General features: G+C 43.0%; 1 protein-coding gene across 6 annotated transcripts in view; it reads left to right on the forward strand.

The window, feature by feature from the left end:
- The window catches only part of DLGAP1 (DLG associated protein 1), a 698,746-nt gene that overhangs the window by 654,250 nt on the left and 17,596 nt on the right, over positions 1 to 26,900 (forward strand). For all 6 annotated transcript variants that reach the window (XM_090039737.1, XM_090039733.1, XM_090039735.1 and 3 more), the window contains 3 exons: positions 8,620 to 8,993; positions 13,266 to 13,357; positions 25,790 to 26,211. In XM_090039737.1, the coding sequence (XP_089895863.1) occupies positions 8,620 to 8,993; positions 13,266 to 13,357; positions 25,790 to 26,211 (888 nt within the window). The remainder of the gene's footprint in view (positions 1 to 8,619; positions 8,994 to 13,265; positions 13,358 to 25,789; positions 26,212 to 26,900) is intronic.

Here is a 26,900-nt window from a genome sequence, read left to right on the forward strand (position 1 = left end):
AATTACATTGAGGCATAAAAGGGAAGGTAATTCACTCTGAATTAGGTCATTGTTACCTGTGAACACCAAGCGCTCCCTAAGAGGAGACTCAGTCTTGTCAGTCCTCCAGGCATTCCACACTGCATCACTCCTCACCTCCACCCTGTTATAACTGGCTGCTGTCATACGTGGCTGGAGCAGTTTTGCCCATTTTCCTTTTGTTGCACTTCTTAATCAAAGAGCTCTCTCTCCAATAACCAGCTCTGTCCTCACTCTCTACCCAAGTGTAGCCCCTCATCATGCTCCTACCCCCACAACCCTGGACTAGGGACAGACATTCAAAAAGCCTGGGCCTGATAAGCCAAATAAGTCTTTGCAGTTTAGTCCAGCCTTTGGAGCATGAACTGGTTTTCAAGTGGATAGATGTTTGGCTAGCAACCCTCCCTTCCACAGGGAAGATGAGCTGAGGAGGGGGTCTGGCCAGGCCCCGGGAGGCCCATCTCAGCAGCTCCCTGACAGCCAGGAGCAATCCCGGCACACAGAATTGCCCAGCCCCAGAGGGGAGCTCTTCCCCCTCTTCCTTCTCCCCCACTGACATGGGCTGGGAGGGGGGCCTGTTTGGTGCTGGGGGGCTCTTCTCCCTCTGCCCCACCCCATGGTGGCAGGGAGGTGAGAGCTCTGTGAGGCTGCCTGGTAGGGCTGTGTGACATTTTGCCACCAGTTTTGTTTTGATGCTGTTTCAACTTGTTTTGAGGTTGAAGCAGCAAAATCTAAATGAAACAGATATCCTTGAAACAGCCTCAAAACAAAACGAGGCAAGTCAAAACGTTTCGCCATTTCAGTGCTATTTTGATGTTTCACCCATAGGCTACAATGGGAAAGGTCGAAACAGCCTATAACTTTGTCATTTCTGGCCTGATTTGGATGAAACCTGCAGGAATGGTCGCCCCCTCTGAGGGCATGAAGCCTGCCATGCTTAAGGAGATATGTGTGGGGGTTCAGGGAAACTAAACCCCAAAACCTTGAAAGCAAACCTCATGTCACATGTATGTGTTAAGTCACAGTAGGGTCAAAACTGCAGGCATGCTAGCCCCTGCTGGGGCCACAAAGCCTGCCAGCTTTCAAGGAGTCACCCCCAGCATGAAACAGAGCCCCCCTCCCCACCCTTCAGGACAACCAACCCAGCATGGCCCTGTTAAGGTGAAGGGGGCTGGGGAAAAGGTTAATTCCTCCCTCCCTCCCTTCCCTGCAGCAGGGGTCTGCCAGCTCCAGGGGCCACCACTACTCCCCAGCAGACAGACTGCCCCGACTGTTGTGGGGGAAGAGGGGAAGGAGGGAAGAATTAACCCCCTTCCTGCACATTTTGCCTTAATAGGGCCATGCCGGCTGGTGTCTCTGCTAGGGCCTGTCCCTGCTCCGGCTAAAAAGTGAAGGAGCAGGGTCAGCCCTGCAGCTGGAGCAGAGAGCCCTGCCCAGCTCAGAGAGCATGCCGGGATGCTGGGGGTGTCAAGTTAATCTTAAACCATCAAGGGGTCTGGGACGGACGTTGCATAAACTGGTTTGAGCCAAATCAGTTAAGTCTGATGATACAAGCAGACAAGGTTCTTTGGGTGAATCTGATATCTTTTATTAGATCAACTTAAATAGTTAGAAAAAAAAAATTTAAGCAAGCTTTCAGGTTTAAAAACCCTCCATCAGGCTGAGGAAGTTTCAGCAGGTGGTGTGTGCTCTTCCTGGATGGAATGAAAAGTAAAGAAGCCAGAGGCTGGGCTGCATGCAAGACAGGCAGTCAGTGAAGATGTAAATTGAGGAGCCAGTGGGTAAGAGACAGGCTGGGTAGGGTGGAGAAGGGGGATGAATAGTGGAGATGTACCTGGGGAGTCAGATGTCAGGCAGGTTATAATGCGTCATAAATCCAATATCTATATTTAGTCCATGATTTTTACTATCCAGAAGGCTGATGATGTGGAGTTCGTGGGCTCATCTCTGGGAAGTGTTTTGTAAGTTTCCTTTGAGGATTAGAACTGAGACACTGGAGAGAGAGTGGTTTTCTTGTGAGAAATGTGCTTCCACAGGTAACTGGGTATTCCTGTCTTTGATAGATTTCCAGTGTGCATTCATTCTGGTGCGCAGTTGTTGTTTAGTCTCTCCTACGTATTTTCCATCAGGGCATTTGGTGCATTGGATGAGATAAATTACTCTGGAGGTGCTGTTGTAAGAACTGGGAATAATGATGGCTCTGTTGTGGGGTGCAGTAATTGTGGGGGTGGTGGAGAGGGGTTAGCAGGTTTTGCATGTCTTGTCATAGCATGGTCTAAATTACTTTGGTGTGTTTTGGGCCTGAGAAAGTTTGCTTCTGGTGATGAGATTAGCGAGGTTCGGTGCTTGTTTGAAGGCTAGGATGGGTGGCTCTGGGAAGTTCTCTTTAAGAATGGGGTCTCTTTCCAGTATGGCTTGCAGTTGTTTGAGGATTTTCTGTATGGGTTCAAGGGAGGGGTGGTATGCCATAATCAGTGGTGTGTGAGTCATGGGGGGGGCGGGTTCTTCTGCACTGCAGCAATTCTTCACGTGGTAACTGGGTGGCTCTTTCAGATGTGTGCTCTCTCTCTCTCTGGAGGAGTGTCCTTCCGGAGTGAAAGCCTTTTTAAGATTGGTGAGGTGGCAATCCTGGGTGTTCTACTCAGCGCAAATTCTATTAAGTCTGATACTACACTCAACCAGGTTTATCTCAAACCAGTTTTGGCCATTTTCAAACTAGCTGATGTGTACTAAATGTCTGCTCTGTTACAGGTTTAAACCAGTTTCTGATCACTTAAACTGGTTTATGTGTAATATCTATCCCTAGCCCCAAGCACCTGGGAATCCAAAAGCATGTGTTGAAGCATCCCCACCCTCCTGGGTACGAATCACAAGCACGCTGCAGAGGTCGCTTAAGGGCAGGCTACTGAGCTTTATTAAATTCCATGTTTAGGAAAGAAGGGAAAGCAAAAAAAGTGAAAAGTCCCCCAAATGCAGGTCACCCACCTGCTGGGAACCTCAATGCATGGTGTGAGCACTCCCTTCCCCTACACTCCTGAATATATAGTAATTCCTCAAGAACTCCACCTGTAGACATTCTTATTCTGAAATAACTCTTGTTGAATATCTAAGTGGATGCAAAATTGTTTTCCACATTATTGTACATGGAACACAGTCTTCTATAGCAGGAATATATTCTGTTTTTGAAGAGTGTACATAAGGTCACTTCCAAAATCTATGAAGTCAGTGGAAAGATACCTGCTAATTCCAGTGAGCTTCGAGTCGGATCCAGCATTTCCATTTGTATTAATGGACTAACAAACTCCTAACTGTTAGTTCTGATCTCTTACTGATTTTTACTTTGATCCCAAATGCATAGTAGGATAGCACTGGGTGCAGACAGAAGTGCAGCTACCAGCTGTAACTCAGAACCTGTTCTGCAAAGGGATTTGAGTTACAACGTTACCCCAGACCAAACAGAAGTTCACTGGTGGTTCCAAAGGGGGGAGGGAGGGACAGAAAATTTGGCTGTGGGTTGGGAACCTGCACCCAGGTTCCCATAGCAGCAGCCACAGCTCTCTGCCAGTGCTCACTGTTTTCAGAATGGGAGGGGGGACAGGCAGCAGAGCGAATTCGTTTTTGAGGCTCCCCTGCTGGTGCTGAATCATGGGATGGGTGAATTAGAGCTCCTCCACCTCAGGGTGGGAGGGCTCCAATACAGCTGTCCCACCTTGCGGGGGGGCTGAAAACCCTCAAAGTGAACTCCCTCTATTCCCTTCTCCCCTCCCATTCTGAAAACAGGGACAGACTGGGAGCTCCACAGGCGCAAGTTACTGAAGACGCTACAGTTTGAAACGTCTTTATCTGATACCTCATGCAACAAGGGGTTAGATTTTCACCCATTGGTGATTTTTTAAGCTGTCTGCACTTGTGTTTGGTCACAGCTAGGCTGCTTTCTGGGGCCAAATTGGGCAAAAACTGTCACTTCTGTCTGCTTGTCAGAAAAGCATGAGAACATTTCTATTAGCTAATGTTTCCAAAACAACTAATTCACCCCAAAAGAATCTGGGAAAAGGAGCATCAACTTCCCAGTTCGGAAGGATGTCTAACGATAACAAAAGTTATACAGCATTACTTAATATTAAAGACTTCAGTTTTAATGTTTCATTATAAGAGTGCTTCTGTTTAAACTTGTTTAGTGGGGAACAAACATGAATGTGCAGTCACAGACCTTTTATATAAGCAGTGATGGGTAAATCATCAATCTATGTGAGGAAATCTTATGCCTTACTCTGGAATGTGTAAGCGAAATATATTAATCTCATAGAGCACTTTTATTCCTGAATAACTCCATGTGTAAACATACTCTGAAATGAGTACCTTGTCCCTGCTTAGCTGAATATTTAGTTTGAAAGTAGATTATCATTTCTTGATCCAGAATAAAAGTGCTTATTCCCTGTTTAGTTTATGATGTCTGGATGTAGTTGTTCAGAAATTAATAATTCAATTAACAACCTCCCTTAATCCAAATTACCTTTCAAATGGAGTTAAATCCACAGCACATTTCTGCGTCCAAGGGAAGAATTTACTGTCTTTTGCACTCTCCCCTCCCAGGCAGTAATCTCAAAGTACACCTTCATGGTGGCCTCTTTCTGGCAGACCATAGCAGGTTGGGATTCTTTGGCACCCGCTGACATAGCTCCTGGCACAGCCAGGACAGCAGCGCTGATGAAACACACTGTCTCTATTGGCCTGGGTAAGGAGAGTGCCTGGGTTTGTTGGGGTTTTTAACAGTTTTAACCGCTTTTAAATTTGCTACAAGATTTTGAATAATAAAAAGCCAAATGCCTTTTCAAGACCCTACCAGTTACCATGTCACAAGTTGCCAGGTTCTTGAAAGTGGTTGGAAAGAACTGAGGCGTGGAGTCCATTTGGTTGTTGTTATGTTTCGGCTTCTGAAGGGCTCAGTCAGTTATGACATTTAGAGAGCAGCTGCCACAGACTGCAGCTTTCTCATTGTTTTGTTGTAGTTTCTGCAAAGGAGTGGCAGCCGCTTACATCATTTCCAGTAATGAAGTGCCTGGGGCTCTTTTATGACTTGCACTCTCTGCCTCTCTGGATTTGTACAGTATGTGCTGTGTGGCTCCAGGAAACTGAGGATTTGTTTTGACATGTGAAAGCAACTGTACTGTTCCTTTTCTACACATTTCACCATATGACCTGTCAGTTTTTTTCTCCACTTAATAACAATGTTATTCTTAATTAACTGGGTAGAAACATGTTCACAATATGAACTATTTTCTTTGTTGGGTGCATTTACCAGAAGGTCGAAAAAACATCTACATTATTTAGCATTAGAAACTGTCCAAAATGCTGTTAAGATACCAATACTCAACAAGTACTGTTTATTGGCTTCCTTTGTAGAATGAGATGACCAATGTTATTACTACCTGAGATCAACTTTAAAGGGCCTCACCACATATAGGACCTCCAGGTCCCCTCGTGTTAGCTTCCATATGTGTTAAATAGAAATAACAATACCCTTGCTTTGCTGGCATGTTCTGAGAGTTAATTATTTAATGGGCTAAATTTACACCCACTGATTCACAGAAATACTGTGCCTCAAGGGGAATCATCCAAAGTACCATCACCTATCCTTTGGGTGGGGGCTGTTTCTGTGTCCTCCAAGAACACAGAAACCCTGCATGGTACGTCTGAAAGGAGACGCAATATGCTTCATCAGATAGTCCAATACTGTTATAGTGTTGTACATAAAACTTTTCTGCGCCAATACATTTTTTAACATCATCTGAGCAAGCACATGTTCAATTTCATCATCCCCAAAATTTTCAGGTTTGTATTTCCAATATGCAAAGAATACTCTCAAGACCATGAATCTCCTCAGTCACTTGTGGTGTTTGTGTGCTGATGAAACATGCCAGCTACATTCTTGGTAATTTTTTTAAGTCCTGGTATAAAAGCTTCTGCTGTATCAGTAGTAGCAGATTCTCCTAAACATCAGCATTTGCAACAAATGCTTTTTTTGTTACATCACCCCCAGTCAAGAGACTTAGACAAAATTCAGAATCCTGTTCAAAAATGACATTTTCTTATCTCCCGATATTTTCCCTATCATGAGCTAGTTAAAACAGCACCTTAGTCCGCATCTCATATAAAAACTTTGCAGATTAAAGGTTATGTGAGGAGTTCATTTTTAATCAATTCCTCCTACCCCACCCCAGAAGCTGATTTTTCAGTTTATTTTATGGCACTTTCAAAACCCTAATTATTTTAGTGAGCTTTTCTTTTTCATCATTGCTTAATATGTTTGAATCAACCAATGCAGAATTTCACATTCACCAACATCTAATCACAAACTAATACCGGGATCTTTAGAAAAATAATCCATGTGTGATTTCATGTCTTTGTTCAGCCTTTATTCCACAGCCAAATAAAATGCATTCTTACAGCAGTAAAAAGACATGCAATGTAGACCTGAGGTGGCCAAATTAATGTCATAATGGCTTCTGGCTCAGCAAGCACATACAGTACAAAAACAGGCAGCGGAACAGCTGTAGTGTAGTGACCATTTATGTGGGTGGCACAGATGTCTGCCAGTTAAAATGACCTGATAAATCATCTCTTTCCTTATGATTATTGTTAGACCATTGCTGACATGTTCATGACTGAACGTATGCATACATTAATGCCTGTATTTACTTTCCCCAAAACATATAACATTTTGTGATTGGATTTGGGTTCCTACTTTTTTAATTGAAAGCATTTAAAAAATAGCCAACTAACCCTGAAGGCTGGATTTTCTTAAATCTCTGTGCTGTGCTTTGCTAATGTAATTCTATGTGCAAAAAGGTAAAATTTTCCAAGCTGGAAACCTGAAGTTAAGCTTCAAATCCATAGTCAGATAAGCTGAGCTGATGTTTAGAATGGTGGACCATAGAGCCTCTTGAAGCACTGTTTTTCCTTACACTGCGTAAGCCCCTAACACTGCAAAAGATGTGTGCATAGACTCAACTTTATATGCTGTCCCCTTGACTCCAGTCTCCCATCGCTGACTTGAGGGAGACTATTTACAGTGAGTAAAATTAAGCATGCACATCAATCTTTTCAGAACTGAAATGATATATTTAGTATACGACGTATCCATGATAACTGTTGGCTATTACTTTAAATGTCTTACATAGTTATTTTTCATGTTTACAGGATATTTTAGTGTGACCTGAGGACCCATTACAATTTACAAGACACTTGTGGCATTCAGAAATACATAGGTTTAAGTATAATTCATGGTAAACAGACTTTAACATGAGATGCTCTTTGAATCTCATGAGCACAGTAAAAGCAAATACCATCTTCACTGGCCATAGAATTGCCTTTAGAAATCCAGCTTAAATTTGGGTTTATGCAGTAATTGATGTTGTAATGCCTAGATCAGTGGTTCTGAACCTTTATAGACTTAAAGGTTAAAAACCCCTTGAAATATGCTAGTTAAAGTTTTTACGTGTTGTTTGACTATGGAAAAATAATAGAGCTGTTGTTGTGTTGCAAAGAAGTCAGAAAGCCCAGAACACTCAGAATGTTTTTAACACCATGGATTCCTAGTTGAAATCTCGGGGTTTATCTTGTGAATAATGTTTGCATACCCAATAATGCTAGCATCGCATGGCACCCCAGGGCACCCTTGAAAGGATCTCAAGACACCCCAGGGTGCCATGGCACCCTAACTGAAAATCACTGGTGTAGATGGTATCCAGGTTGTAACTGCATTGGTCTACAGGCCAAAGGAATCAGAACTTGTGACACAGGTGACACCTTTTATTAGACCAACTAGATATTTGAAAAAAAAAATCTTTATTTTCAAGTTTTGGGCCCTTCTTCAGGCACAAGAGAGTGCAGAAGATTGTAACATTTCTCCTATGTAGAAATGAAAATACATATTTCACAGCAGAGCTAGGAGAAATGTTACAATCTTCTGTTTTACACTCTCCTATGCTTGACGAAGGGTGTGTGTGCCCAAAAGCTTGCAAATATATATTTATTTTTTGCAAATATCTAGTTGGTCTAATAAAAGATACCACCTCTGCCATGAGTTCTGACACATTTGGCCTAGATGAAACACATGACAACAGTAAAATATAGCATAAGGTACAGTTTTGCCTAGGTGAGTTTGTCCTGAGATCAACCTATGTCAATGCTGTTTAAAAACTATGGCAAAGGGATATGTACATGGAGAATACTTGTGACACTTATAAAAACCAGACTGGTCCAGAGTAGAAAATATACTGAAGAAAACAATCCTGACAAGGTGGGAGAGGGACTAGGTGGCTGTGTATTTTCCATCCCCTGTATGAGTAATTTTGCCATTGGCATTGATATGTACAGAAGTAGCCAATAAACAAGGTAACAGCCTAGCTCTTTCATTGGAACCTGCTGTAGCTTGTTGTCAGACAGTTCCTTCTCACCTCCCATTTCCCCAATGCCAGCTGATGCCTTACAGTCAATTCTGCAGGTCTGGAATCTGTAGGAATTAGTTTCTCACACTGCTCTGCAGCTACAATAGCAAAACAAAAACAGAAACCAAAGACTCTTTTTGTTTTTTTCCAGTGTCATCCTGTATTACTACCTATAAGAAGACACCACCTCCAGTTCCACCAAGAACAACCACCAAACCTTTTATTTCCATCACTGCTCAAAGCAGCACAGAGTCTGCCCAAGATGCATATATGGACGGGCAGGGACAAAGGGGAGATATCATCAGTCAGTCTGGACTTAGCAACTCTACAGAGAGCTTGGACAGCATGAAGGCATTAACTGCTGCTATTGAGGCCGCTAATGCACAGATCCATGGCCCAGCTAGCCAACATGTAGGTAACAATACTGCCACTGTCACCACAACCACCACAATCGCCACTGTTGCTGTAGAAGACAGAAAGAAGGACCACTTCAAGAAAAACAGATGTTTATCCATTGGAATACAGGTAAGATAAAAGGTTATAGTAGCAAATAAGTGTCTGTCGCTCATTCCACTTTCTATATTAGTTTCAGAATGAGCCATATATCTCTCTTTCAAATCTCCCCTTTTCTATTTCAGTCAGGTACCTGTGTAGAGATTTCAGTAGTACTTATTCTGGGTACTGCTGCTGAAATTTTACTAATTAATCTTAACTATATCAGGTGTAAGACTTTGCTAACTCTGCTTGCTACCAAACCAATTCAGTTGTGTTAAATTATACATAAGCACCAACCCATGAGTCATAACACAGCAGGGGTCAGAAAAGCCTGAATGAAGTCATTGAAAGAGAATGTGTAAAACAATGATTTACATTACACTATCACGAGAAAAATATTTTCAGCCAGCTTAGCTGAATTGTTACTGCTTAGTCATGCATTTCATAGCAACTGTTAGTCACTTGAATGAGGTGGCATTGTTCTATATGGCAGTTATCTCTGCCCCAAGACTGTAAGATAAGATCCTTCCAATTTACACTAGCTCAAACTAAATTAAAACTTTGTTACCTCTAGTTGTGTGAAACAAGATGAAAACAAACACAACCAAGAGCTGCTGAAGCTTACAGAAAGGGGAAGAGTAAATAATGTTCTCTATTTCCATTGTGGATTTGCTATATGGTTATGCTGTAAATGTGGACTCCAACTCAGACAACAGAGGGATCTGTGAAACATGTAACAAGCTGTGTTGCTCTCCAGTTGGGTTTGTCAGCCACAAACGGATTCATCAGATTAGACCTCTGACTAGACCTCTTACGTGTACACCATAATCCAGAGAATCAAGGGCTGCCTACGACTACTGCTACTATATTTACAGATGTTTATGACATGCGCGCACACACAAATCTCTCTGATGACTCTCTTAAAATATTACTGGTAAACCTAGAACATGCTCATAGACACTTGAAATCTGCTGGCTGCTCATGTTTTCAAAACCAGAATTGGAGTTAATTGAGAATCAACTCATTTTCTGGAGAAAAATAAATCCCAAGAAAACAGGTCATAGAACCATAAACTAATCATCCCTCCTGAAAATGCAGTTAGTCTTCCCTTTGAAGATAAGTGCACTTGATTTCATATGAATGATCACTGATCATGGATCAGACAATGATCATTAATCACAAAGCTTTTCAATGAATTGGTCAGGAAGGCTGGTCTAATTACTGTGGACTAGATAGGCTTCTGGCTGAGCACAGTAATGTGTGGGATGCTACTGTGCCACCTCAGGAGAAGCTCCTGCTCCCCTCTTGCTCTGAGCAGAGGTGAACTACTGCAAGCCTTAAAAAGGCATAAGTTATTGCTCCCTTGGTGCCCTCACTTTCTCTTCCCCAACCTGATCTATTCGAAGAGGAGGGCCTGGGCTCAGCTCCAGATCTGGAATCCTGATCCAAGTAGGCTGAACGAGGTAGGGAAGCATCTACTACTGTTTATGCCCATCTCAGATCAGTCTTTGTCACTCATTTCATTAGGATCTTTACTAATGGCAAAGACCATTTGCAGTGTAAAAGACAAAAAGGAATTAAGTTTTGCACAAAACAGAGAAAATTACAAAGCTAGAGGTTGTTGTAAAGTTCTTGGAATAAGAATAGAAAGTGTAGAAATACTACATGTGAGGAAAATTGAATTAATGATACTGTTGTAACCATAATTCCTAAAGGGAAATGTAGGGTCTCACTTTTGTCCATTCTTAAAATGGATATAATTTTAAATAAAATATGCTTGGATTTAATAATCTACTGTGCCAATAGAGATGAAGATGTTCAAACTTTTTGTTCGTGTCTTTGAAATATTCCCCTACAATATTTTACATCTCCTGATTGCAAGTAATATTATTCCTTATTCCAATTCCAAGCAAAATGTTGCAGGAATGTTAATTACTTATATCCATAAGAAGTTAAGACTGTCAGTGACCAGGGAACCTGTCTCAAGCAACATGTAAAGATGCTTCCTTAGAGAACAAAGTAGGTCACATTTGCTGGTCACATGCTTTTGTTTTATTGTATTTTCTCTCTCTAATGGATGTAGTTTGAAGTGCACTTATCATTAAACTTTTATCACCTCACCAAGACTTCTGATATTTCAAACCTTAGCTTCAGAGCTGTCTTTAGATAAAACAAAACAAAACTTAAAAAAACCAATACAAAAATGTTGCCTCCTTTGTACCAGTTGACAGATTTCTCTATAGACTTGAGCCAATGAAGGGCTTAAGATGTAAAATTTCACCAAATGTTAGAGATAGCAATAGAAGTTATATTGAAAGGCTGTGTAACTCTGGACCTTTCCTTTCTGATATTACATTTTCCTCTGTTGGTGTAGTTTAGTTTAGTTTAGTGTAGTTTGTAATGTTCTTCAGGGCACAAACTAAAGGGCTCCTACTGAAAATCATTTGGGTCCTGAGGCTCTTCTTTATGTTTCAATCTTTATAGAATTACACAGTTTCATAGTTTCTAGGGTCGGAAGGGACCTGAGCAGATCATCTAGTCCGACCCCCTGCCATGGCAGGAAAGAATACTGGGGTCAAAGGACCCCAGCAAGATGTTCATCTAACCTCCTCTTAAACACCCCCAGGGTAGGAGTGAGCACCACTTCTCTTGGAAGCTGGTTCCAGATCCTAGCCGCCCTGCCCATGAAGTAGCGCCTCCTGATATCTAACCTAAACCTGCCCTCTGCCAGCTTGTGCCCGTTATTCCTGGTCACTCCTGGTGGTGCTCGGAGGAACAGTGACTCCCCCGATGCCTGCTGATCCCCCCTGACTAGTTTATAACAGGCCACAAGATCCCCCCTCAGCCTTCTCTTTTGGAGGCTGAACAGGTTCAGGTCCCGTAGCCTCTCCTCATAGGGCCTGCCCTGCTGTCCCCTGATCATGTGAGTGGCCCTCCTCTGGACCCTCTCCATGCTGTCGACATCCCTCTTGAAGTGTGGCGCCCAGAACTGGACACAGTACTCCAGCTGCAGCCTGACCAGTGCTGCATAGAGGAGGAGGATCACCTCTTTGGACCTGCTCGAGATGCATCTGTGGATGCATGACAAAGTGCGGCTGGCCTTCCTAACTGCCTCCCCACACTGCCGGCCCATGTTCATCTTGGAGTCAGTGATGTTTATGTAGTAGTCAGTTGGGAGAGACACTCATTATAGTACGTGTTAGCACTGTGTTTTCCACTTCCAACCCTCTCGGTCTAGATATTTAGGTGCTCATATTCCACAGCTCAGAGTAGGAATTTTTAGATCACTTCTTCACATTACTCTAGTCTCCATAGGAAAATGTCATTTGCTGCTAGGTGCCGAGTTGTTATTATAATAACCATTCATAATATTTTAAATTTACATCTTAAAACACCAAGGTCCAGATTTTTTTTTTAACCTTGAGTAGTGCGTAACTCTTTGAGTACCGCCCCTGGTGTTAGTAGGATCTATTCCAGAAAAATATTCCTCTTCACATGAGTTAAGAGGATATAATCTGATTCAGAGAAGAAAATGATCTCTACCCCAAAGAGCTGTTTTGGTTTGTTTTGTTTTAATAGTTCCATGTCAGTCCAAAATAACAAAGCTTAATATCCATATCCTGGACAGTCATCAATCCCCCACCCACCCCAATTTTCTGCTGGGCTGGTATCTTACATGCAATGCCTGGGGCAAAAGAACCAGGAATTCAGATACTACCCAAAACACCCAATCATACTTACCTTCAGGTTATTTTGTAAAATCAGGTCCCAATTGAACTGGGAAATTATCAAATATGTTATGATGAATGTTGACATGAATCAATTTGAAGATTAATAGTGCCGATAAAAAGCACGTATAATGTGTTTTGAATCTTGTACTGGTAATATTCCATTCCAAAATGCTAATACGTAAACAAAATTAATTCCTTTAAAATATATAACTTTCAACATCACTTCACTTCTCATGCACATTCACATTAGTTAAAAATAAATCAAGTAATCAGAATCTATCATATGTTGGAGAAACTCCATCTGCATATTGCAAGTCCATCCTTGCCTACAAACGTTTTATACATTAGCAAGAATCACAGTTGTGTATATAGTCATAAATGTGCATGGTATTTTATAGATAAATAAGCATCTGAATGAATGAAGGCAGCTATGGTAGAAGCATAGACCTTATATCCCTTGGTCAATAAGATACAATAACAATTTAAGTAAATAAGCTGCATTAAATATCTTTATTAAAACACATACCATTTATATCTGGTTTGTTTAGCTTTTGTTGTTTTTTTTTTTCAGGTGGATGGTGCTGAAGAATCCACCAGACTGGGTGAAAATAAAGCAACCAGTAAGTTCCAATCCATAGGTGTTCAAGTAGAGGAGGAGAAATGGTAAGTACACAGTTGATTGATTTCTTGAAGCAAAGGTGCAGACAGAAGTGACAATTTTTGCCTATCTAGCCACAAAAAGCAGTTTATAGCTGTGACCAAACACAAGTGCATGGCTTCAAACAGCTTAAAGATGGCCGATTGAGTGAAAATCTGACCACTCGTGGCATGAGGTATCAGATAAAAATGTTACAAAATGTAGCATCTTGTATAACTTGTGTCTTCTGAGCTCCCAACCTACTGCTGTTTTCAGAATAGGAGTGGGGAAAGGAAGCGGAGGGAGTTCAGTTGGGGGGGGGTTTAACCCCCCTCTGGAGTGTGGGAGGGCTGTATTGCAGCCATCCCCTAAGGCTCCAATTCACCCACCCCACCCTTCAGCACCAGCTGGGGAGTCCCAAGAATGAGCTCCCTCCACTGCCTTTCCCCCCTCCCATTGTGCAAACAGGGAGAGATGACAGAGAGTGCCGACCCTCGCTATGGGAACTTGGCTACAAGCTCTGCAGCTAGATTCCCTTCCCCCCTGGTACCAACAGTGAACTTCTGTTTGGTCTGGAGTAAGGTTGTACCTCAGAACGCTTTGCAGAACCAGTTCGGAGTTACAGCTGGGAACTGCACTTCTGTCTGCACCCTAAATTATTATGTATGATGTTCTTTTCAGATACAAAATACCACCACAATATTTTAAGGCAAAAATCACACCAACTAGACAAGGTGTCCGAGAGCCTGCATGCAAAATCACTTTTTTCATAGTTAAGATTAAAAATTTTAGATAAAACAGAAACTAGATAAAGATAATGCATGTGTGCTTCCACAATTCATTATGTTCCTGTTTTACAGGTACATTTAAAGTGGAGTGTCATAGCTTGTATAACTGAGGAATGGTACTTGGTACCCTTAAAGCTTGTTTATAGCCTTCCCAGTTAGTTCAATAAGAGAGGCCATCCACAAAAAAATCCTTTGTATAAAAGCAATTTTAAAAATCTCTTTGAGAAAAAAGACAAAAAATGCATAATTATACTTACAATATGAACTTTACTATAGAAGATAATTTCTTCCAGTGTTTTCTCTCAGTAAAGCAGGTTGTCTTGTTCACAATCTTAAGTGAACTGTAGCTGAATTCAAATAAAATGTGTGGTCTGTTGGTCATAGCACTGGGAATCAGGCTGGAGTTGATGTTGACTCCATGTATGGATTTAGACAAGTCAATTAACCTGCCTACTTGAGTCTCCCCATCTGCAAAAGAGACATAGTGATAATTACTTGCTGGCATGGAGAGGGTTAATTTTAGAATACTATTTGTAAATCACTTCAAACAGATTATTGTTGCTATGCTGTTACACCAGCAGTGTCACAATATACACTGTTAGCACTTCCAGGGGCTGGAAGGCCGAGAATCAAGTCCCCTGGCTTTGTGAGGACATGAGTGTAGTCTGTAAGCTGATGTCTTGACAACTTCATCCTGCTACCTTCTCACAAGAGGCAAAAAGCAGCCTGATGGAGCTGCATCTGTAATCAGACCAATATCTACCTCACAGATGAACTGTTGATTGGTCACCCAGGTGAAAAGCTAGGTTTGATAAAGTGTTTGGGTTCTTTATTCAGGAGCTGGTTTTTCAGGCTTCACAAAACAGGTGAATATCTGTTTTAAAGAGCTATAAAGCTTTAAATACATAATTCATGACTGGGATTTATTAACCCATTGCTTTATAAAGCACTTTACGGCACCTGGTTCCTTTTTTGATTGCTGTCTAATTAACTGTGCCCACTATCAGCACTCTCAAAAAGACACCATGTGGCTCTGTGCTACCAGCCCATCTGATAGCAGTGAAACCAGATTTATCTGTGCAACATGAAGGGTGAGTAAGTCAAGGCAAGCACAGTAAGTTTGTAGTCTTGACAGGGCTCTAAAGCAGTGGTTTTCAATCTTTTTATTGATGGACCCCTAAAACATTTTGAACGGAGGTGCAGACCCTTTTGAACTATAGAGGTGGGTATTCACATATTTTTGATTCATCATAGTCATCTTTTGTGGACCCCTTAGACATAGTCTGTAGACCCCCAAGGGTCCATGAAGCACAGCTTGAAAACCACAGTTCTCAAGTATGTGTCCACAGTGCACTGCCAGGCAGATGCTTGGGGTAATAGCCAATTTCAGGGCTAGTTTGGGTATCTCTATACAGCACTGTAAAACAGTATATCTATGAAATATTCTCAAATGAACACAGAAACACTGTAGGTATTTTCGCATTTTAAACTTGCTGGATAGGCATGTGGTACCTGAGTTAAATCCCAGAAAAAGCACTCAGGAATGGGGAAGAGACAGCCTCCCTTATTGTATCCTCATTAGCTGAGAGCTTAAGGTATTAACTTAGGACCTGGGTTTTAAGCTGCCCTTGCCCAGAGATGTTTGAATCTGGTTCTCTGAAGTACGATGCTAGAAAGTCAGAATTACCACATCACAGGTTAGGCACTTTCTGATTCTTCTCCAGCACTTCTTTTAAAACTGATTCACTACCCACTGCATTTAATGGGCAAAATGTTTTAGTAACAGCTGTTTCTGCCTCATGGGGAACAAGGTCCAGGTTAGAACAGAAGGCCTGCTGTCTTCTTGGCCAGCAGGCATCCCACTGAGCTACACATCCTCTAGCTTACTTGCTTCCTTCAAGTCCTACATATATCATTGTTTGGGCTGCCCAGTAGTCCAGCTTTAAAAGAAGCACTAACGAGGAGTCTAAGTAGTGCCTAACCCAGGGGCGGGCAATTACTTTGGGCAGATGGCCACTTACTGAGTTTCAGCAGATGAATCTTCTAAATGTTTAGGGGCCCCATGGGCCGGATAGAATGGCCTGGCGGGACGCAACCAGCCCCTGGGCCGCATTTTGCCCAGCCCTGGCCTAACCAGTGGCGTTATGGTTAGAGTATTATGCTGGGAAGTTAGAGAGATGCTGGGTCAAGTCTCTACTAGATGAGTAAGGACTTGAAACCTAGGCTTCTGCCTTCCTGGACAAGTACCCTAATCACTAACCTATTGGGACTAAAATGTGGAAAGCGTCTTCTCTGGAATCTAACATCCAGCCATGGATTGTTGGCTGGTTTTATATATATAAAACTTTGACACAGGTACATGTCCAGAGTGGGAGCATGTGCATAGCTGTACCTGCCCAGCCAGCTCGTACCAACTACACGCACTGAGTCTACACGTAGGCATAACAGAATCTAAACCTGTGTGTAAATAGCTAAAATGGCACTTGTGCTGCCAGCAAATTGCCACTTGAATGCACATACGGAAATAGACTTCCACACAGCATTTGACTTCAGGGGTTTTCACACGGTTTTCAGCAAACAACATTCCTCCCTCTCCAAAGAGGTGGAGCATCTGCCAAGCGGACTCTGATGACTGCAGCAGTACTGTCCTCTTCCTTGTTGGGGTTGGGGAGGGCATTTTTAGCTAGTATAACTGTCTAATTGTGGATTTAGTACAACACTGCCTCACAGCCACTGTGCAGTGTGGTAGAGCGTGCAGCAGTGAACACGGTGAAGTACTGCTTCATGCCAGGCAATGAGAGAGCAAGCTACACATCCTCTTACTTTCTTCCTTCTAGTCCTACACATATCATTGTTTGGGCTGCCCGATGGTCCAGCTTTAAAAGAAGCACTAATGAGGAGTCTGAGTATCTTGTGCATCTTCTCCCTGACAGGAAACCCCACACACAACAAATCTGAGCTGCTTCTACTGGGCTTCCTTAAGTCTACAGGATTTTTCTCACCGACAGTAGTTAGAAGTAGATCACAAGACCATTTAGTGCCAATTTCTTATATTTTGTATCTGCTAAGAAGATAACTAAATAATAGACAGTGTATGCTGTTACTAAATATACCAGAACATCCTCCTCCTCTAACTTTCAAACCACGAGAGAAAAAAGACTTCAGAAAAAATATGAATGGCAGTGGCCTTGCTTATTATGATTTTTCTGAGCAGGTTCCTCATTACCTGTTAAACCACGGTTCTGGCAGACCTTATTTTACATATTGGTCTTCAGTACCCTACACCCCATAGCTTTTCTAATGTTAAGTAAATGAGCCCATTTAAACAGGTGATGAAGGCCCATTTACCTTCTCCCTAATAACAAAAGAAATAAATATCCAAAATAAGCCAACTGCTGGTAATGAATATCCTATTTACACAGTCTTTTTTCCTATTACTTTTTTTTATTGGTCTGGAGAACAAAATCAAGAGGTAAGATTTGCCTGTCAAGTTCTGTAGTGAGAAAACATTATTTCTGCATTACCTGATGACAGCTATTTTGGGATTCCTTGCTGATAAAGTTGAGGCTACTGGTGTTTTATACAGACCGGCAGACAGTAATCCATCATGTACTTCCAAAAGTGAACTGACTGATAAAGGACAGCCACCAAATAGTCAGCAAATGAGTTCACTCAGGATACAAAAGACTTATAATCCGAAAAGGCCTTTACATGTTACAAGCGGGAAATGATACATATGTAGCAAAACTAATCCCATACTGGATGAAGCAGTATATAGGCTCCAAATGTACAGGTGTCCATCTTCTCAGGCTTGCTAGCTTTTGCAACCTATTCCTCAACCCCAAGTACAACCTTTTTTAATTCATCTTTCTTTTAGTTTAGATGGTCTTGCATTAAACAATAATACATACTTCACATGGCTTCCTGCTTGTGCTACTATTTAAACTGCCAAAACAAGATTTTACAGTTTTACCTTTGCAGTTATTCATCTGTTGTCAATAGACCTTCTCAAATTTCAGAATTCTAGGTAAGACTTTTGAAATGTGTACTTCCCCTAAATTATACCCTTGGCTGGCTGACTTTGCTTGGATATTCAGCATTTTTGTCCACACACATTCTCTACAGTGCATTAAAAAAATATCTAAAGGATTTTACTAACATAGAATAATAATAGAGAAATAGTTTCTATTTTAAGGCTATATAAGGGTGCAAAAATATATGAATGAAAAAGAAGACCCATGAACATGAGATTCTCATTCTATAACCTCACAGCTCACTTAGTCTGCTGCCTATTTAACAGGAATTCTTGAAGATATATTGTCAAGAGTCCTACTGTTGCAAGACTCGCATGTCAATGATATTGAAGCACAAGTAGTTTCACTCTGCTAAAAGCATCATAACCTTGGCAGACAAGCCAAATACAAGAAGCAACAGAACAGAGATAATGGAGCAGGCTGGAATCACTGTGTCATTACAACTTGCCATCTGTAGGTTGCTTTGCTGTTTAAAAAAAAAAAGCCCCACAATAGAAACAAACATGTTTCTCAGAAAGAACAAGCAGCAGCAGCAGAGAGATGAGTGACCCTGCTGTTGCTTTTCAGAACAGACATTTTATTGTGCTCCATACTGGTTTATCCAGTCTGTGGTTTCACGGTTTTCTGCACCATGGGCCAGATATCTCTTGTAGTTCTCTGAAGTTGTAATTATTACACCTTGTGCCTACAGGGCACAAATGAGTACAAAAGCAAGGAATCTAAAAGCAGGTGAAGAGGCAAGCCAGAGAGTTCGTGTTTTTAGCTCTTTACCCCTAAAAGTCATCTTTTGTATAAAAGCTTTTTCAAGAAAGATTTACCTACTTGTAAATGTTCTGTACATGTAAAGGCAATGTAAACTTTGTTGTATAGATTTAGTAGATCTCCTGCTAGATGTGGCATGGAACTTTAATTGACCTAAACAGATCTTTGGGATTCAGATAGCATTTTGTAAGGATAGATTATCTTAGAAATGGGTAGAGAAGTTACCTTGGGGACCAAACTACCATTAACTGAGGCACTCTCTATAAGTGTGCAGTGAGAGGCATTTTATTTCATTTAATTTAACTTCTATTTCTTTCCATTCTTAAATGCTAAGCTGATGCTGCTTTCTATCACCAAATGATTTTTTTTTTCCCAAGGGCAGATATCATTACAGAGCCTGGTATCAAAAACAGTCTGTCAGGCAAGCCTGTAGCATAGTATTGTATAGATAAAAACAGAGCAAGAAAAAGTAGGTCATTCTGCTGTATATGTTGAACTGAGTCTGTCACTGGAAACACTAGTTCATACTGAAAACAGTAAGGGTATACTTCTGAAAGTTTTGAAATATAATGCTTCTGGCAATACATCATCTTGGTTAAGAGAGCCTGATGTTTTCACATTTGGGATTTGCTTTGTGCTGGAGAACCAGGAAGTTACCTGCAGTACAAACAGTTGATTCACAGATATGCTAAAATAGAGGCATATCACCATCTGGTTAAGTTTCACAACTTGGGGTAAATCACAAGAGAGCAAAAGCAGGCTCTGCTGCAGTTAGACTTCCTCAGAGCCATGGAAAAGAGAGCTGCCGGTGCTTTTTCCCCTCTGCCCACAAAGTTTGTTGTCTTAAGAGGAGTATACTGTTTATTGATTGTCAGGCTTTCTTTGGTTCCTGAATAAAAGGAGTGGAAGTGCAAGTGAGAGAGAGAGTGCACATGCATGCATCGACATGCATATTAGAGTTGTGTAAATAATGGATTTTTCAGTTTGGTGGCCTAATTGATAAGCAAAACCAGATCAATGTGAAGTTAAATGTTTCGCTCAGTTAAAAAACTTCAGATATTGGCTTATCTCATATTTTGTAGCTTGTCAATGCAACTGGAGCCTATTGTGAAAAAACTATAATGGTATCACTGTGACTTACATCACTTAACCACCTGTTTCAAAATAAGTCCAGAGCAACAGCTGTTATAATAAAAATACTGTCTTATTCTGTTGTTAAAAAAAGTGAGAGAGAGAGAGAAGAAGAATCTACATTTAGAATATAGTTCACAGATGCAGATAGGACAACTACTGAGAAGATAACAACTAAAATACTGCCAGCACTTTTCTCCCCTCAACCTTTCCATCCCCCCTCACTGTAGGGGTATCCCCTTCTAAACTCCCATTTTACCATGCTTTGACTCACTGAGAGGCCACATCAGCAGCCATGAAATGTCAGGCTAGTGAACTGTTTTATTATTCTACCTCTCTCTCTCTTCCCTACTCTAAAGAAGGAAGATAGCTCCCATTCTTCCTCTGAGGCTACAAACAGATGTCGTTCTTGTTGCATAATCAGCAGTGCTGGGATGTGTCCAGGCACAGCTGATCCAGGTGCAGAAGCACAGAGCCAGCCTTAGGAGTGGGTGTAGCATGGCCATTGGTCCCGTTTTATACCGGCCCATCCTGTTTTAAAACCCTTTGTCCCCCATCCATTTTGAAATGAGGAACCAATGGCAAAATGTCCTGTTTCTCAGGTCATTGGTGGCAATACATGTCAGTCATTTATCTTCACAATTCTATTGGCTGTGCCTAGACATAGGGCAGCGCACAGCCAGGAGCAGCATGGTTCTAAGCCAGCCAAGCAGAGAGGTGGCCTTTTGTGGTGACCCTGCCCCCTGCTGCCAAATGACCAAGGGGCCCAGTTGCTCCACCCTCACTGCTGATTGGCCAAGGAGGTGGTTGCCCTACCCCTCACTGCTGATCAGGCTAGGGGGGCAGTGGTTTCCCCCCACACCAGTGGGATGCCCTGTATTCTAGGGATGACTTGGTCACTCTACATGGGTGATTCCCCACGGTGCCATGGTCGGGGGGGCCAAACACAACATAAGTGTGAGCAGCCTGCACTTACAGCAGCACTCTCCCCATGCCCTGCCCCATGCCAGCTGATCCCCAACCCAAGCAGGAAGAGTCGTGCCCATCCTAGTCTGCCTTCAGTCACTGCAGGAGGAGCTGGGCCAGGCACATGCAGGTGGGGTGGTGCCTGCTGCAGTCTGCCGCCTTGCTCCTGCACAGCAGCAGTGATGCCTGTCACCTGCCTGCCTGGCACACCATGCTGCTCTGCCTCTGTACCAGGCTGCCCCGTGCCCCTGTCTGCCTGCAGCAGTGCCACTTACTGGCAGGGGTGGGGAGGAAGACAAAATACAAGTTTGCCCAGAGCACCATTTTCCCTATGGCCGGCTTTGAAGACAATGTCCAGGGCCATTGTCCCACAAGATTGGGAACCTGCTTCCCAACACTTCAGGGCCCTGATCCTGCAGAGCAACAGCCCTAGCTCCTTGGCCAAATGCCAAGATGCGTATCTGCAAGCATGGGGCAGGCTAGCCCATGGGATTCCCTTTCTCTGCAGCGCAGAACACACACTCTGAAATAATCTGCCTGGGGCACAGGCACTGACTCCATGTGTGCTCCAGGGCTCAAGCAGCCACTGAAACTCAGCATCCATGGAGCCACACTGGCAGATGTTTAAAAATAAAAAATAAGCATTTTACTGGAAGAAGCACCACATTACTTCAGTCTGACTCTGCAGCATCTGTAAAAATTGGGCACTTCAGCAGGGCTTTTTGGCTCTTTTAGCTGAAGCTGAGTCAATCAGGTGTTACATAAAAATCCCCAAAAAGCCCTACTAAAGTGCCTGATCTATACAGATGCTGCAGAGATGGGTAGAAGTAACACACTGCCTTGTCTGGGCATGTGCAGGTCTCAGCACAGGAATACGCCGAATTAAAAGTAAAGTGCCATTTTGGGAGGTATTTTTTCTTTTTTTACTTCTGTGAACACCCACCAGCAAAAAAGCAAAGTCAGCACCTATGTGCCTGGAGAGTGCAGGCAGCCCCCACTTGCAGGAACTATACCATAGGCAGTATGGTGCACCTGCTACTGTGCAGGAGCAAGGCAGAAAGACTGGAGCAGGCACCACCCCACCTGGACATGCCCAGCCCAGCTCCTCTTAAGCAAAGATTCACCACAATCACATGGCACAAGCTACTACTAGGAATTATCATGCTTACATTTTAGGCATTTTGTTCATTTACATTATGTTCCATAAAACATTTTCTGGCACAAGGGTGACACCTGTTTGTAGCCTGAGTTCCTGTAAGAGTTATCAAATCCCCACATACCTACTGGCCTCTGTATTTCTCTACTCCTTTCTTTCCACACACTTCCAACTTCTACCTTCACCCTTGCTGCCATATCACATTCCATTGCAACAACCATTACTTGCTTCTGCACTTCCTGAGTCTGCCTTCTACCATTTACAAACCCTGCAGCCCTTCTGAGTCTGCCTCCTGCTCTGACCACACAGGTTGTTTGCTCTGTTTTCTTAATACAGTTTGCTGTCCTCCTCCCCAATCCATGCCGTTCCTGCCATCTGTACAATCCCTTAAATGGTGACAAAAGAATCAATGTCTCCCCTCTTAGGCCTCTGCCTTATTGGAAACAATGCAAAATGAAGACAGCGACAGCGATCATCACCTGCTGTAATTTACCATCCAGCGCAAGGTGGCAAAGGCATGCAGTAAGGCAGCAGCCCTAGACTTTAGGAGGGCAAGCTTCAACAAGCTAAGGAGGATAATTGGGGATGCGCTGAGGTCCCAGAGGGGAGGGGAGCCAGATGTCCAAGGAGAGTGGTTGCTCCTTAAGGAGGCGATCCTCCAAGCCCAAAGGAAGGTAATCCCAACGAGGATCAAAGGGAACAGGAGAGCACACAAGCCTCCATGGCTCACTAAAAGCATCCGGGAATGTCTCCTTGCTAAAAAGGAGGCGTATACCCAATGGAAAGAACGGGTCATCACCAGGGAGGGCTATTCTGCAGTCGCTTGGGGATGTAGGAAGGCAGTTAGGAAGGCCAAGGCAAAAATGGAATTAGGAATAGCTTCTCAGATTAAGGACAATAAGAAGTCCTTTTTTAAATACATAGGGAGCAAAAAGAAGGTCCCAGGTAACGTGGGGCCCTTGCAGGACGCATTGGGAAATTTGGTCGTCACACCAGATGACAAACCTAACATGTTTAACGATTTCTTTGCCTCTGTCTTCCTAAGTAGGGACCAGAACAGCCACCTCCCTGCTGGGCCCCCCTTGGGCCCCGGGGGAGGCACACCTGGGCCAAAGGTTAGTGAGGAACCAGTTAGGGGGCTTCTGGAGGGGCTGGACGTGTTCAAGTCAGCCGGCCCGGACGATCTCCACCCTAGAGTCCTAAAGGAATTGGCCGAGGTCATTGCAGGACCCCCTGGCACGGCTTTATGAGCACTCGGGGTGCTCTGGTGTAGTCCCAGAGGACTGGAAGAGGGCCAACGTGGTTCCCATCTTCAAAAAGGGGAGGAAGGAGGACCCAGGAAACTATAGGCCAGTTAGTCTCACCTCGATCCTAGGCAACTTGTTAGAGAAAATTATCCTGGCACACATCCATGCATGCTTAGGGGCAACCAACACGGGTTCATCAGTGGCAGGTCCTGTCAGACCAACCTGGTGGCCTTCTATGATCAGATTACCAGATCATTTGATGCAGGGGTAGCAGTGGACATGGACTTCCGGAAGGCATTCGACACTGTCTCTCACCCTGTTCTCATTAAGAAACTGGAGGGCTGTGGTGTAGACACCCACACAGTCAAATGGGTCGCCAACTGGCTGGAGGGCCGCACCCAGAGGGTGGTAGTAGATGGGTCCTTCTCAACCTGGAAGGACGTGGGCAGTGGGGTTCCGCAGGGCTCGGTCCTCGGGCCCGTGCTGTTCAACATTTTCATCAGTAATTTGGATGAGGGGGTAAAAAGCACCCTGTTCAAATTTGCTGATGACACTAAGATGTGGGGGGATGTGAGCACACTAGAAGGAAGCATCAGGCTTCAATCAGACCTAGACAGACTACAAGGGTGGGCGGATGTGAATAGGATGGGATTCAACACAGACAAGTGCAAGGTGATGCACCTGGGGAGGAACAACCAGCACCATACCTACAGGTTGGGGAACTCCCCTCTTGTCAGCATGGAGGCGAACAAGGAACTTGGAGTCATCACTGACTCCAAGATGAACATGGGCCGGCAGTGTGGAGAGGCAGTTAGGAAGGCCAACCGCACCTTGGCATGTATCCATAGATGCATCTTGAGCAGGTCCAAAGAGGTGATCCTCCCCCTCTATGCGGCACTGGTCAGGCTGCAGCTGGAGTACTGCGTCCAGTTCTGGGCGCCACACTTCAAGAGGGATGTGGACAGCATGGAGAGGGTCCAGAGGAGGGCCACCCGCATGATCAGGGGGCAGCAGGGCAGGCCCTATGAGGAGAGGCTACGGGACCTGAACCTGTTCAGCCTCCACAAGAGAAGGCTGAGGGGGGATCTAGTGGCCTGTTATAAATTAGTCAGGGGGGATCAGCAGGCATTGGGGGAATCACTATTCCCCCGTGCACTGCCAGGAGTGACCAGGAATAACGGTCACAAGCTGGCAGAGGGCAGGTTTAGGCTAGATATCAGGAGGCGCTACTTCACGGTCAGGGCGGCTAGGGTCTGGAACCAACTTCCAAGAGAAGTGGTGCAGGCTTCTACCCTGGGGGTTTTTAAGAGGAGGTTGGATGAACATCTTGCTGGGGTCATTTGACCCCAGTACTATTTCCTGCCATGGCAGGGGGTTGGACTAGATGATCTACTCAGGTCCCTTCCGACCCTAGAAACTATGTATGTGGAGGGAAGCCTCATTTTCAGGTACAGAGTAGCCACCTTAGTGAGGGTAGCTTTCACTTAATCCTATTCACAATAGCAGGAGATAACAACTTGTATGGATAAGGGTAGATTGTTGCATGATTGATGGCAGACATTATAAAAATTGCAGAACCATTTAGAAATATTGTGATGCTCGCAATCAAATCATCCAAGATGGCAATAATAAGTTTTGAGCAGAAGTAAATTATTTATGAGAAATTAAAATAAACTGAGAATACTTTTCCCTTCTTCCCCTCCACCTCTTCATAAAAATTCCATATATAATGAATTTGTAGCTTATTGGCAGAATTAGGAAGAGGCAAAAGAGTCAATGGGCATAAACATCAAATTCCCCTTACAGCCATCTGCAGGTGACTTTCAAAAGGTCAGAATCAAAGCATCCCTACAGGTTTCAGTGGAGAAGTACAGTATCTTACTTACCTTGGTGTACCTGCTCAGTGCATACATAACTTAAGAAAAAGATTTTTCAAAAGTCATAAGTGATTTCAGGTGTTTCAGTTTCTGGGTATCCAACCTTAACTTAGTCTGCATTTCAGAGTGTGGAAGCTTAATCATTTCAGAAAGTCCATTCCTCTTAGGTGCCTCAAACTGGGCAAAAATATGAGGCACTTGAAGCCAATATTTATCATCTGGTCTGTTCTCCAGGTCCATTCTCCAAATCATCACAAGCACTAACTCAAAGTAAAAAGTTGAGTAAAGTTGGCTTGCTTTAAAGGAAAGAAAACTATTCTGGTCATTTATCAAAAAAAAAAAAAACACCCAATAAAACCAGTCTCTGCTAAAAATTGACAGCCATGACTGCCATTTCTGCAAAGCTTCCAAGAAGTAGAACCTTAGACTATCCTTGCTTCTTGAATTACTAGTTTATCACAGTGTGTCTGAGTATGTTGTTTTTGTGTTCTTCAAAGCTTCCGCAGGTTTACGCGATCTAATAGTGTAACGGCAGCTGTGCAAGCAGACCTGGATTTCCATGAGAACTTTGAAATATCATTGGATCCTCAAGAGGACACTTTGTACACTGGGCAAATATCAAGACAGTTTTCCCGAGATGCAAGCACCTCCACTGTTAGCATACAGGGGTCAGGGAACCATTATCATGCATGTGCGGTGGATGATGACTTTGATACAGATTTTGACCCTTCAATTTTACCTCCTCCTGACCCTTGGATTGATTCTATAACTGAAGATCCTCTGGAGGCTGTTCAAAGGTCAGTGTGTCACAGAGATGGACACTGGTTTCTGAAGCTTCTTCAGGCAGAGAGAGATCGCATGGAAGGCTGGTGCCAACAGATGGAAAGAGAAGAACAGGAAAACAACTTGCCTGAGGACAGTAAGTAATTGAATATAATATTGCTGGTAAAAAATATTCTTTTAATACCAGATCCAACCAGTCCATAGAAGTTAATAGGCATCTTTCCACTGACTTTCGATCAGGCCACTTTACAAGTACAGTAATCAGACAGGTGTCAATACTCATTCTGCCTACCATAAAAAAATGAAGCCCAGGACCTTCAAGTGCAGATTCACATATCCCAGACTTGGAGCTATGCTTAGATACAGGGTTTTGTTTGAGCCTTACCTTTCCAATGTATATCAACAATCTATGTTATTAATAAATATATATTAGAGCACATGCCACTACAATATTTTTCTCTTCAAGGGATGCAAATAATGAATGTCATGAATTAAGGAGTTTAATAGTGAAAGCTGAATGCATGCACAAACACACACAAAAATATTTAAAAACATACAACCGTACAATCTGTGTGCCTGCCATATATGGTAATGACAGATGGCAGGGGAAAACCTAATGATGTTTTACACGGCCATCAAAACAACTAGTCATCTAGGGAAAGTGGGCAAACAGAAAATTCATGGGGCTGATGTATACAAAGCTGTTAAGTTTCTGTGCTAGAATGTCCTTGAAGTATTTCACAGTATTCATACTTACAAAGCTTTTAAATTGAACTGCCCATTAAAAAAAAATTGTTCTGGCCATAGAAAGTAGGAGTTATGTAG

This window comes from Crocodylus siamensis, chromosome 3 (assembly GCF_052110815.1).
Source record: "Crocodylus siamensis isolate JL-2025a chromosome 3, ASM5211081v1, whole genome shotgun sequence".
Taxonomy (NCBI): Eukaryota; Metazoa; Chordata; order Crocodylia; family Crocodylidae; genus Crocodylus; species Crocodylus siamensis.